Source organism: Physeter macrocephalus, chromosome 1, assembly GCF_002837175.3.
Source record: "Physeter macrocephalus isolate SW-GA chromosome 1, ASM283717v5, whole genome shotgun sequence".
Lineage (NCBI taxonomy): Eukaryota > Metazoa > Chordata > Mammalia > Artiodactyla > Physeteridae > Physeter > Physeter macrocephalus.
The window spans coordinates 34,304,173-34,316,457 of record NC_041214.2 but is presented as its reverse complement, the minus strand read 5'-3'; the positions used below and the strand labels follow the sequence as shown (position 1 = coordinate 34,316,457).

At 50.7% G+C, this 12,285-nt stretch overlaps 1 protein-coding gene across 5 annotated transcripts in view; it reads left to right on the top strand.

Annotated features, from left to right (window-relative positions):
• Positions 1-12,285, top strand: part of LOC102976367 (inhibitor of carbonic anhydrase) — a 59,071-nt gene that overhangs the window by 30,238 nt on the left and 16,548 nt on the right. For 4 of the 5 annotated variants that reach the window (XM_028489676.1, XM_028489694.1, XM_055089010.1 and 1 more), the window contains 8 exons: positions 405-513; positions 1,334-1,495; positions 2,755-2,902; positions 3,716-3,771; positions 7,371-7,549; positions 8,857-9,028; positions 9,924-10,072; positions 12,101-12,191. In XM_028489676.1, the coding sequence (XP_028345477.1) occupies positions 405-513; positions 1,334-1,495; positions 2,755-2,902; positions 3,716-3,771; positions 7,371-7,549; positions 8,857-9,028; positions 9,924-10,072; positions 12,101-12,191 (1,066 nt within the window). The remainder of the gene's footprint in view (positions 1-404; positions 514-1,333; positions 1,496-2,754; positions 2,903-3,715; positions 3,772-7,370; positions 7,550-8,856; positions 9,029-9,923; positions 10,073-12,100; positions 12,192-12,285) is intronic. The other variant, XM_055089072.1, reaches the window with a different exon arrangement.

Sequence of the window (12,285 nt, the reverse complement as noted above, 5' to 3'; positions counted from 1 at the left end):
TGGAAATATTCTACAATTCATTCACTCAATTCAACATTTATTGGACACCTACTGGCAGTCGGTGCTGGGATTTGGCAGGATAAAACAACACAATAACATCCCCACCTTGGTGGAGCTTGCATTTCAAAGGGGAGGACAAACAATAAATGAAGGTTTGTCAGATGGTTGATAAGGGCTCAGGAGAGAAACAGAGGGCTTCCAGCATTTATGAGGTGGCAGTTTTAAGAGCACAGTCGGAGAAAGGCTCACTGAGAAGGCTTTTGAGCCAACACTAGGGAGGTGGAGGAGGTCTGAGCCATACCAAGTATCCACGGTGATACTTGTCAAGTGTCCCTGGCAGAGGGTTAGGTGAGTCTTCCTCAGAGGTGAGGGGCTTTATTCATGTCTGGCCTTTTCTCTTTCAGGCAAACAAAGCAGATGCCGTGAACATTGATGGAGGTTTGGTGTTTGAGGCAGGCCTGGCCCCCTACAACCTGAAGCCCGTCGTGGCAGAATTCCACGGGTCAAAGGATGGTGCGTCTTCCGCGGGGACCCAGGTCTCTGTTCTGACACAGCGGCCACAGTGGGAGGCAGGGACTCTGTTGGCATTACACTTGCAGGGAACAAAGCTGCTGGAGTTCTTTAGACTGTGAGAGGCTGTTACCTCCGCTGACTTACGGGGGCTGGGATCTTGGCTCTTTCTGGGAAGCTGTGAACTTTGAGCATCCTGATGGGAATGCTTCTGGTGCTGCTGAGTGAGAAGGGGCACGCTGTCCAGAGTTCCCTGCCCACCCGGTGGGGTCGCCCATCTCTGGAGACACACAGACCTGGACAGCCTCTCCGTGTGCCAAGTCCTCTGCAGGTGCTAGAGAACACAAAGAGTTTGAAGAATGGGGTTTGGGGAGTCGAAGAATGGGGTGCCTGCCATACTTGTCCATGAGTGTCACCAGTGCGTGTGTGAGCACGGTCTGTCTCAATTTGAGTCCAACTTGCAGGGCCCTGGCGAAACCCTGGAGATGCCCTCCATACCTTCCTCCCACACCTTCATCTTCATGTCCAGGCTGCAGACAGAGAAGGGGGAAGAGCCCATGGGGATAAACAGTAAACCTCAATGACTGGGAGCTGCAGGCCCTGTAATAGCTGGTACAGAAAAAGGACTCAAGTGTATTGCCTTGAAAAGGGGCAGTTTCCTTTCTTCTGTCAATCAAGGGCCTCTCCCTTTCCTTTTCTGCCTGCTTACCAGGAGATGTTGCAGGCCCTAGGATCCCCCCAAGTTCCATCGCACACACTCTGGAAGATTAGTGGCAATGATGTGGCATCGTCCTTTGGCCCTTCTTTCTCTGCTCCTTTTCAGATCCACAAACTCACCATTATGTCGTAGCCGTGGTGAAGAAGGGCAGCGATTTCCAGCTGAACCAGCTCCAAGGCAAGAAGTCCTGCCACACAGGCCTGGGATGGTCTGCTGGGTGGAACATCCCCATCGGGATACTTCTTCCCTCTGACTTGGTTGAAAAAGGTAAGCCGGCTGGGACGGGGTGCCCTGAGGCAGGGCTCCTACTCCCGGCACCCACGTGGATTCTATCGGGGCCTTACGATCACTATCAGGCGTACAGGTTTCATAAACTCCAAGATGAGGACAACCTGCTTTAAATGTGCGCTGTCTGGGTTTGCTGCACCAGCGAGCCTTGGGAACTGGCAGCTGAGTCTTTCCTTCTCTCAGCAAAGGAACCCCGGTCTCTGAGCTCCTGGCAGCCCCACATTCACGGTAATCCCAGCAGTTTGGCTTGACAAGGGCCATCGTGGAGGCTAATGAGAAAGGGGAACTCCCTTCCAGCTGCCCAGGAAGGCTCACTGGGGGTGATCGCCATACCGCCAGCAGTCAGGCCTCAGTGCTGTGGGTGAGGGCTTGGGATGAAGGCGAGAGGGGATGAGTGGACCGGAGCTATGATTTTTTTTGTGTACTCCAGTCTCTTGTTCAGTTCTGACGAGCCATGGTGAGCCTAGGAAAGATGACAGCCAAATTTTCTGTGCTCTGCAAAAGTCTGTCTTTTTGAGCCCTGCCGACTCTGCAGCATTTATGTGTCACCTGTGTTTGGGGCTGCAGAGGTCCGAGGGGGTGCTGCAGCCTGGGCCACAGCTCTGGCCATGTTTGCCCTTTCTTGGGGTTCCTGCTTGCCTCGGTGTCAGACGCTGTGGGACGTCTGTCTGGGCGGTTATGATGCGGCTGTTGGCACACCCCCGCGCCCATGAGGCAAGTTAATCCGACCCCCTCCCGTGAGTTCCTGGAAGAGGGATCCCCGGGAGCCACCGCAGACCCTGGATCAGAAGAGGAGGGGGTGGGTGGGGCCATGTCCTGAGATAAGGAAGGGCTGTCGGGGGTTCCTGCGTGTTTAGAGTTCTGCGGCCTCCCCCACCACCCCGAGCCTCCGTGTTGGTGAGCTGACCGGGTGAGCGGTGCTGGGGCTGCAGCTTGGGTCAGCGCAGCTCAGCAGCTTTCGCGCCCTGCAGGGGACGGGCTGGGAAGCTTCTCCTGGGATGGAGCCCCGGGCCCATGCGTGAGCCATCCACGCCCTCAGACCCGGGCACTGTTGGCCACCTCTGCACACCCACTTCCTCATGACAGTCCCAGGCAGTGCATGCAGATCCCTGGGCTCTCACATACGGGGACACACACACACACACACACACGCACACGCACGCACGCACGCACGCACGCACGACCAAGGGGCCCCGCCAGCTCACGCCCTGAGGTCCGTGTGTCTCCGTGTTGAGCAGCAGCGGCCAGTTTCTTCGCGGGCAGCTGCGTCCCCTGTGCGGATCAGACGGCTTTCCCCAAACTGTGCCAACTGTGTGCGGGGAAGGGGACCGACAAGTGCGCCTGCAACTCCCACGAACCGTACTTCGGCTACTCGGGGGCCTTCAAGTGAGTGGGGCCCCCTTGCTCCTCCTCCTCACTCTGATGATGGGGAAACTAAGGCACAGGGAGTGGACGGGGCCTGCCCCAGACCACCCAGAGTGTCGGTGTGAAACACAGGGTCTCCAGGGCCTCCCACGGCCCACCCTCGTTCCTGCCCGTCCTGAGGGGCAGTCTTCTGTGGGGGAGCCCCGCTCGTCTCCCAAGATGGAGGGGTCTGGACCAGGGAGGTCTCTGGGATCCATGGACACAGGCTTGGCCTCCCAGCTGGGCCAAGGGCTAGGAACCCTCCCCCACACCAGCTGCTTCTCCCTGCCTGAGCATCTCCATGTCAGGGACGCGTGCTGCTTCTCCCCACCTCCCTCTCAGCCCCCTGCCTGCAGGCACCTCTCCATACTCCACGCCTGCAAGAGACATAGCTACTGCTCAAAACCAGAGCAAAACTGGCCGGGAGTCCAAGGCTGTCTAGAGTTTTTATCCTCTATGTAAAAGGCTTTAAAACTTTTTTTTTTTTTAATCTGTTGCTTTTGGCTGCCTTCGAAGAGGAAGGTGGTGGGTCCCTCTTTTGCATCCTCCCTCCCCAGAGTTGCCTGGGATGTAGCTTAGGAGGCTCCTGCCTGCTTCAGACCTGGGCTTGGCTGTGGGGATTCAAAGGGTCTTCAGACAGGGCCATCACCTCTGTGAGGACAGACTGAAGCCCGGGAAACTGTGGGTGAAGCCCTGTGAGTCAGTGGCCAGGGAAGAGCCTGGGGAGGTGGGTACTGGGGGAGGGGCGAGACTGTGCTGTGGACAGTGCCTGACCACAGCTGTCCTGGTCCTCAGGTGTCTTCAGGACAGTGTGGGGGACGTGAGCTTCGTGAGGCACATGACGGTGTTTGGTAAGTGCCAGACAGAGGAACAATCCTGCGGGCCACCCTCTGGCCAGAGGAACTCATTCCTTCCTGAGCCGCCTTACATCTAGAGACAGGTGGTGCTAAGATATTAATGAAATAGGAGAGTTTCTGTATAAAAAACACTTCCACTATTTGTACTTTGTTTAATGCTCAGTTTGTTTAGTCTATAAATCTACCAAACAAATCTGAGCATTTAAGCATTTCTTACCAACTAATAAAACAAAACAAGTTTTAATAATCAGATTCTCTTAGTCACTGGAATACCAGTTTCAGATCTCATCACTTTCTCCTGAATGCTTCATTATAAAGGGTTCCTAAATGCTTTAATCACCTCAAACAAACACAGATTATTATAATGATTTCAGAACTTATTAGCACATCTATAATTAAATCTGTTGCAAAAGCATTACTGCCATGGACAAAGGTGTATTTCTATGTTAAAAAAAAAACCTTCCAGAGTTTTGGGCAATTTATCAGAAACAAACAAACAAAATAATATTTCAGACAAGCTCAGTTTACAGATTCTGGGTTTTTTTGTGTTTTTTTTTTTGCGGTACGCGGGCCTCTCACTGCTGTGGCCTCTCCCACTGCGGAGCACAGGCTCCGGACGCGCAGGCTCAGCGGCCATGGCTCACGGGCCCAGCCGCTCCGTGGCATGCGGGATCTTCCCGGACCAGGGCACGAACCCGCGTCCCCAGCATCGGCAGGCGGACTCCCAACCACTGCGCCACCAGGGAAGCCCAGATTCTGGATTTTATAACCAATTAAATTTCTATTAGATACAAAATACACTTGTATCACTTAGGATGTTTAAACAAGAGATGTGTATTCTATGCTAGGTTCATTTTTAAAAATGTGTCTGCCACCTCAAGGAGAATTTTGAGCCCTCACTTTTTCCAGGGGCCTTGGTTCCTTGCAGCCTGGTGTCTTTCCCTGACATGGAGCAGAAGTGTAGTGGCTTTGTTCCCTGTCCGCAATTCACTGTCCCCTCATTATCACACATTGACCTGGTTTGCTAGCATTTTGGCAATTCATGTGTGTCTTATCATCAATAATTTTAACTGGTGTTGTCATCTATGGGTTTCGTTTCCCAGAATCAAGTTGTTCCTAATAGCCGTCATTGTTATTTCCTCTGGCTGCTCAAGTTGGCACAGTTAGGCCAATGGGTAGCATCTTCTAATGCTCACCCTGGAGAACTGAAAACATCCTTACTCTCTGAAAACAACCAATTGTCCGAGACCATCCCAATTTCCCTTTGCTGAAAGTCACATGTCCACTATTATACAAGATCCCTCATTGTCTTTTTTTTTGTGTGTGTGTGGTATGCGGGCCTCTCACTGTTGTGGCCTCCCGTTGCGGAGCACAGGCTCCGGACGCGCAGGCTCAGCGGCCATGGCTCACGGGCCCAGCCGCTCCGCGGCACGTGGGATCTTCCCGGACCGGGGCACGAACCCGCATCCCCTGCATCGGCAGGCGGACTCCCAACCACTGCGCCACCAGGGAAGCCCCCTCATTGTCTTTTAAGCAGAAGTTTCTGAGAGACTATCCACTGGGCTGTAGGGTAAATGAGTGTTGATGGTGAGTTGCTGCCACCACTGGGCCCTAGAGGGACTGAGGTGGAAAAGTTATTTCTTTCTGAAGATGTTAGATCATATTGATTCTTTTAATTCTAACATTACCAAGCTGTTTAAATTTGTTTCTTTTAATATAAAGATTTAAAATGTATTTTCTCTGCAACATGCTTGATTAAAATAGATCTATTCACAGGAACTCTAATTGTACTACTTCCCTTTCAATGTGAGATTTTATCAACCTAAGGTCTTCTATATGAGTTTGCTAGGGCTGCCATAACAAAGTACAGTCATCTCTCGGTATCCATGGGGTGTTGGTTCTAGGACCCCTGCAGATACCAACATCTGCAGATGCTCAAGTCCTTTACATAAAACTGTGTAGTATTTGCATATAACCTATGCACATCCTTTAAATCATCTCTAGATTACTTAAATACCTAATACAATGTAAATACTATGTAAATAGTTGCCTGCGTGGCAAGTTCAAGTTTTGCTTTTTGGAATTTCCTGGAATTAAAAAAAAAATCTTTGATCTGCAGATGTGGAACCCACATCCACTGCAGATATAGTGGACCAACTGTACCGCACACTGGGTGGCTTACGCAACAGAAATCATCATCTGAGTTCTAGAGGCTAGAATTCCAAGATCAAGCTGTTGGCAGGGTTGGTTCCTCCTGAGGGCTGTGAGGGAGAACTTGTTCCATGCCCTTCCCATAGCTTCTGGTGTTTGCTGGCAATCTTTGGTGCTCCTTGGCTTGCAGTTACATCACCCCAATCTCTGTCTTTCTCTTCACATGCATTCTCCCTGTGTCCAAATTCCCCCTTTTAGGAAGGACACCAGTCATACTGGATCAGGGGCCCACCCCTCCCCACTCCACTATGACCTCATCTTAACTAATCATATCTGCACTGTCTCTGTTTCCAAATAAGGTCACATTCTGAGGTGCTAGGGATTAGGACTTTAACATATGAATTTTAGGGGGACACAATTTAGAACACCTTCTAACACCTAGACAAGGGGAACCAAAGAGCCTGTTTTCCTCACACGGTTTTCTGGTCCTTATTTGCACCTATAGAGTGTCCTGACTGGGCCCCTAGGCCTCCGTCTATCCCTCAACCTCTCTGCCACCTTTCCCAAGCAAGGTCTTCCCCCAAGGGAGTGTTGCCGCTTTAGTGGGGGACCTGGATTGTCCTAGCTTGGCGCTGTGTCAGCCACAGACTAACTCAGACTTTGATGAGTTCCCTTAACCCTCTTAGCCTCAGTCTCCTCATCTCTAGAATGGGATAATCTGGATAATCTACCAGCCTCCCCCAGTTGTTATGAGGCTTAAACTTGACAGAGCATGAAGAGCCTGCAGGTCAGTCTTTGGTGTGCTATGAGCTCTCAGAAAACATTTGCTGTCACCATCCTTGTTAGCAGAGCCTTGGGCCGAGCATGCCTCCCAGCCCTGGGTCTCTCTGCAGTGAGAACGTGTCATTTCATCTCCTGAGGGCTCAGCATCCTCACCTGTATAAAATGTATTTGGAAAAGATTCTCTTTTAGTCCTCCTCAGGCTGTTAAAACATGATTAAAGAAGACAGTTTAGGTGATGCAAACTTCAACACTTCTTGAAATGGGCAGTCTCCATTCAGAGAACTGCAAAATAGGGCAGAAGGCAGGAAGCTTTGATAGGATAAAGAAAAACAAAGAGAAAAATAGATAATATCTGATTGATTGGGGCCACTTTGCCAAGGGTGAGAAGGAAGAAGGAAGGAAGTATAGAGCCCAGAGTTGGCTTGGCATTGGGGGCCTGGCTGACTGGATAGGCTGCGTTTCTGGTCAAGCAGAACATTTACAGGCACAGGAAGTTATCTAAGTTTCTGTGGTGACGTGGCATCCCAGGCAGGAGCGGCTCCATCTTGGGCTTAGAAAGTTATTTCAACAAATCCCCAAACAATCTGGGATACAGGGAGGGGCAGGGACCACACCTCCTTCTCTGCCTGCCATTGGCTCATGTGCGCTTCCCTCCACAGAGAACCTGCCTAACGAGGCTGACAGGGACGAGTATGAGCTGCTCTGCAGGGACAACACCCGGAGGACTGTGGACCAGTACGAGAGGTGCCACCTGGCCCGGGTCCCTTCCCATGCCGTCGTGGCCCGAAGCATGGGCGGCAAGGAGGACTTGATCTGGGAGCTTCTCAGCCTGGCCCAGGTAGCCCCACCCACCGTCCTCCCGTCCTGCGTAGGGGTCCCTGCTTGGATTTGGGGCGCTCTCCTTCACTCCCTTCTAGCCACTGTGGAAGTCGTGGGTGTCCAGCACAGCGGGAACCACGCCACATGTCCTCCGCTTCACTGACAAGCACTCGGTCTGGATACGTGATGGGCAGCAGTGGCCATAAAACTCCCTGTCTTGGCATCATCAACGCCATGGGCCAAAGACTCCACAGAAGCCCCTTGTTGCCCCATTTTATTCTTCTCAGTTGTAAAGAGGTCCTCAGGCTGCAAGGCAGGTGCCACTCCTCCATGAGGTCCTCCCCTCTTATCCCATTGGTGGGGACCCCTCAGCGGCAGGTGAGGGGACACAGCATTCTGTGTCCTGTGCTGGCGGCCCTCTCTCCCAGCCCGCCCTCATCCGGTCACCTGTCCCATCTCTGTCAGCACCCTCTGCTCAGCACTGGGTGGTCAGAGATGAACTAGACACAGACCTGCCCTTGGGTCACTCACAGACAACTGTGGAAGATACGGTGAGCACATTATACACACAGATAATCACCAAAGGGCACAACCTTGGGGACATGGATTATATGCTTTGAAGGGACTGATTTGCAGGGCGTATCTGGAAAGGTTCCTGGGCCCCGGGGTAAGCTGTGGGCACCCCAAGGAAACGTGGGGTTTGCCGGAGAAGGCAACATGCAGAGTCACTGCAAAAGCAAAAAGCAGACAGACATGGCAAAGAGCGCGTGGGTAGGTGTTACCGTCAGCTACCATCAGGAGTGGCTTTGGGCCAGTCAGCGGGAGTTATACGCAAAGGGCCCTTCGTTTTTTGGGGGGCCAGAAAGAGGAAGGGACTGCTTGAAGGCCTTCAGTGGCAGGCTTGGGGTGGCAGACGCGCCCAGGACTTCTGATCTCCAGGCTTGATGGTCCTGGATCAGCACCCGCTCCAGGATGAAGCCCACCATGACCAGCAACAAGGCCACCATCACTGGCTGCCCTGTGGGAATGCAGCATAGAAGAGGGGCAGCTGCCTGGCCCATAGTGACCATTACCCTTTATGCAGACCTGGGGGCAGCCCCTGGCAGTCTCCCTGAGGCCCACAAAGCAGACGAGCTGGGATTTGCTGGAGAAGATTTGAGAACCCCATGAGCCACAGGGACTTTGGAGGGCCTTGGCATGGTCTTTACTCTCAGGCACTCATATTTCTCTCGTTTTCTGCTCTCCTTGTCTGGTTTGGGGGTTGTTTTTCCTTTACTTCCTTATGCTAGCCTCCTTCCTTCACTGTTTCTTTTATCCTTTGAACAGGAGAATTTTGGAAAAGACAAGTCAGCAGAATTCCAGCTCTTCGGCTCTCCTCATGGAAAGGACCTGCTGTTTACGGACGCCGCCCTTGGTTTTTTAAGAGTCCCACCTAAGATGGACGCCAAGTTATACCTGGGATACGAGTATTTTTCTGCCATCCAGCATCTAATGAGTGGTGTGTAAGGTCCTGGGGGGGACCTGGAGAGCTTGGGCATGGGGCAGGGTGTGGCCATGGAGGTTTTCCTGGTGCCCGCAAGCCTCACCTCACCCAACCTCCACTGGCCTGCAGGGCCCAAGGGAGCTACCACCTGCATTGGGTTCATGCAAGGATTTTCTGCTGATCTGGGGAAAAGGCCTGAATTAGGGGGTCACAAAAGGCTTTGAAAGACCTTCAGATTACAGGCAACTTGAAGTAATGATGGTCCTGGCTCCCTTGTGTGAACCAGGGTTGCCCCACCCTGCAGTAGGTCTGTTTGACAGGGAAAATAGCCCATCCTAAACTGCAGTGGGAACACAGCCTCTGCCACCATCAGGAGCAGAGCTAGAATTTCAGAGGGTTTTAATCCAGTGCCTGCTTTCCTTTGGATCCCCATGGTTTATTTCTTCCTTCCTTCCTTCCTTCCTTCCTTCTTTTAGTTAACCAGTAGTTATGGAGCGTCTACCAAAGCCACTGAGATTGACGTGGGCGTCAGAGCAAGCAGGCCCACCCAGAACAAATGACACTGGCTTCCAACTGGGGGATGCTCCTTGGATGGGAGAACCCCGTCCTGGAAGAGAAAACCCCACAAGGCCCTGAGCCAGGCTGGTGCTCAGAGAGGCGTCCCCTGGGGTGGTGACTTCTGAGTAGGGGAGGTCAGGAGAGTGCTGGCTCTGCCTTCACTGCTCTTTCTGGGAACCGAGTTCGCCATTTCTCCCGGGAGGCGATAGGCGGGAATGAGCAGTGACATGGGCATGAGACACTGCTGCCAACTCTGCTGTTGGGCAGCCGCTCGGAAGCCAGTGGCGCTAACCGCCCCCCTCCCCTCCCCCATCTGGGGGCTTCCTTTGGATTCCTGGCTCTTCTCCACCAGAACTAGGGACAGAAGACCCCCAGAGGGTGATGTGGTGCGCAGTGGGCCAGCACGAGAAGGCCAAGTGTGACGAGTGGAGTGCCCTGAGCGGTGGCATCTTGAAGTGCACCGCGGAGGAGACCACCGAGGGCTGCATCGCCGCCGTCGCGGTAAGGAGGGCCCCGCTCCTGCAGTTGGGCTCTGACACCCGGACACGCGGCGCTTCTGCGAGTCTGGCGGTGAAGCCCCCTTCCCGGATGTCTTTCCATCAGCTGTGAGGCTGAGACGCACCTGTTACGTGCTGCCTTCCCCCACCCCCAACTCTCCAAAGCCCCACCCCGCCGCTCCCACAGGCCCCTCCCGCTCGGGGCCGGCGGAAACACAGAGCAGCCCGGGACCAAGACTCCTTAGGACCTCAGCTCTGGAGCCCAGGGAGCACTGAGGGGTCCTGCCTAGGAAGCTGGGTGACACCCCAGGGTGTGGTCAGGACCCCTGTGGATTGGGAAAGAAAATCAACCTTTTCAGTTCTCTGGACAGGTTCAGTTTTTTTTCTGGTGATAAAATTATTACATGCTGGAAGAGAAATGAAAAATAAATGATATCATTTACAACTTCATAACTTAGAAATCAGCACCACATAATTTCTGAGTTATGATGTTGTGTTGGTATCAACCGTCCATTTTCTCTATGAGCAGACAATATTTTTGAGATTAGAAAAAAATAAATTTATAAATAAAAGATTGAAAAAATGACAAACTTAGGAGACTACAATTTTTCTTAAGAAAGAAGATCTTATTTTGGTAAACATCCCTGGGACCAACTTCTAAGATTAAAGTCTTGCTACATATACAGTCTCCTAAATTTGTCAAGTATAAGAATTAAATGAATATGAGCGCTTGTAACATTGCCTGGCATATAATAAGCAGTCTATAAATGTTAACAGTTGTGATTATGATTTCAGTTCATGAGCACAATTGGTGCACTTTCTTAGGTAATGAAGTCTTCATTTAAAATATGTTTTTAATGCCTGCATAATAGTCCACCAAATATTTATTCAACCAATTTCTAAATGTCTATAGCTGAATAATTTCCAACTCCTTTGCTGTTATAAATAATATGGGATTGAAGATTTTTGTTCTATACCCATCAATATTTCTAAGTATATCTTTAATATTAATGACAGTGAATATGTCTGGAGTTACTTACTATGTGCCATGCATATGTATGAGCTCTTAACTCATTTATTCCTCATGATGAGCCTATGAGGTAGATTTTTCACCCATTTTGTGGATGAAAAAAACATACCTAGAATAGTATTTAGGGATGTGTCCTTTGGAGTAGTCAGATCCTGGAGGCTGACACATTCCATAGTGGTTATGAGCAGAAGCTAAGGAATTAAACTACCTAAGTCTTAGTGACCATCTATTGGACAAATTACTTAGCTTCTCTCTGCTTCAGTTAACTAAGGTATAAAAGGGGGAGAATTATAGTACCTACCTTACTGGGTTCTGTGAGGGAGTACATGAAGAAATCATTGTAAAGTGTTTAGAAAAGGGCCTGGCACATAGTAGGGGCTTGATAAGCCTTTGCTTCTATAGTTACTACTGTTTTAAGATAGATTTCTAGAAGAGCAATTAACAGGGGAAGAGCAAAGAGTGTGCCTGTGTCTGTGTGTTTGTTTCTTGATGACCTTATCTATGAATATAAGTATGCATTTTTTTGTCTCTGTTGTTGGAAAAGTTCATTGATTAAAATCATAAGTTAATTATTAATGAATTATTAATTAGAGTAGAATACTAATGGGGTTATAAGAACAGAATTGAACTCTGTCGTACGGAAGAAAATGTGTTCCATAGAAACAGATTAGACACATACCCTGAGTCTGATTGTCGAGCGAGTGACAATGGTCGCAAAGAAAGCGTAGTGATGGCATGTCCAGTACTCAGAACGGGGTCTCATGCGAGGGCACAGAGATGACCAGGGAGCATGACCTGGGTTGGGTGCTTGCTTCTGGGTTAACAGGCTAAAGGCATGTCCAGTTTTCTAAACCCTGTGTTTATGTGGCAGAAGCTTTGGGTCATACACCATTTGGTTTATCACAAGGACGTGTGACATGAAGCCAATGAGATGGAAACCTCTGAGGGTGAGACAGGGTAACAGCCTCAATGTTGTGCTATTGTTTTATTTCTTAACTTCAGAAAGGAGAGGCTGATGCCATGAGCTTGGATGGAGGCTTCATCTACACAGCGGGCAAATGTGGTCTGGTGCCTGTCCTGGCAGAGAACTACTGTAAGTGGAGGGGAGGGTCTCTGTGTTTTCTTCCCTCTGGGCTATGGACACAGAAAGGTGAGGAAATAATTTAGTTCAGTGCGGAGATAACAAT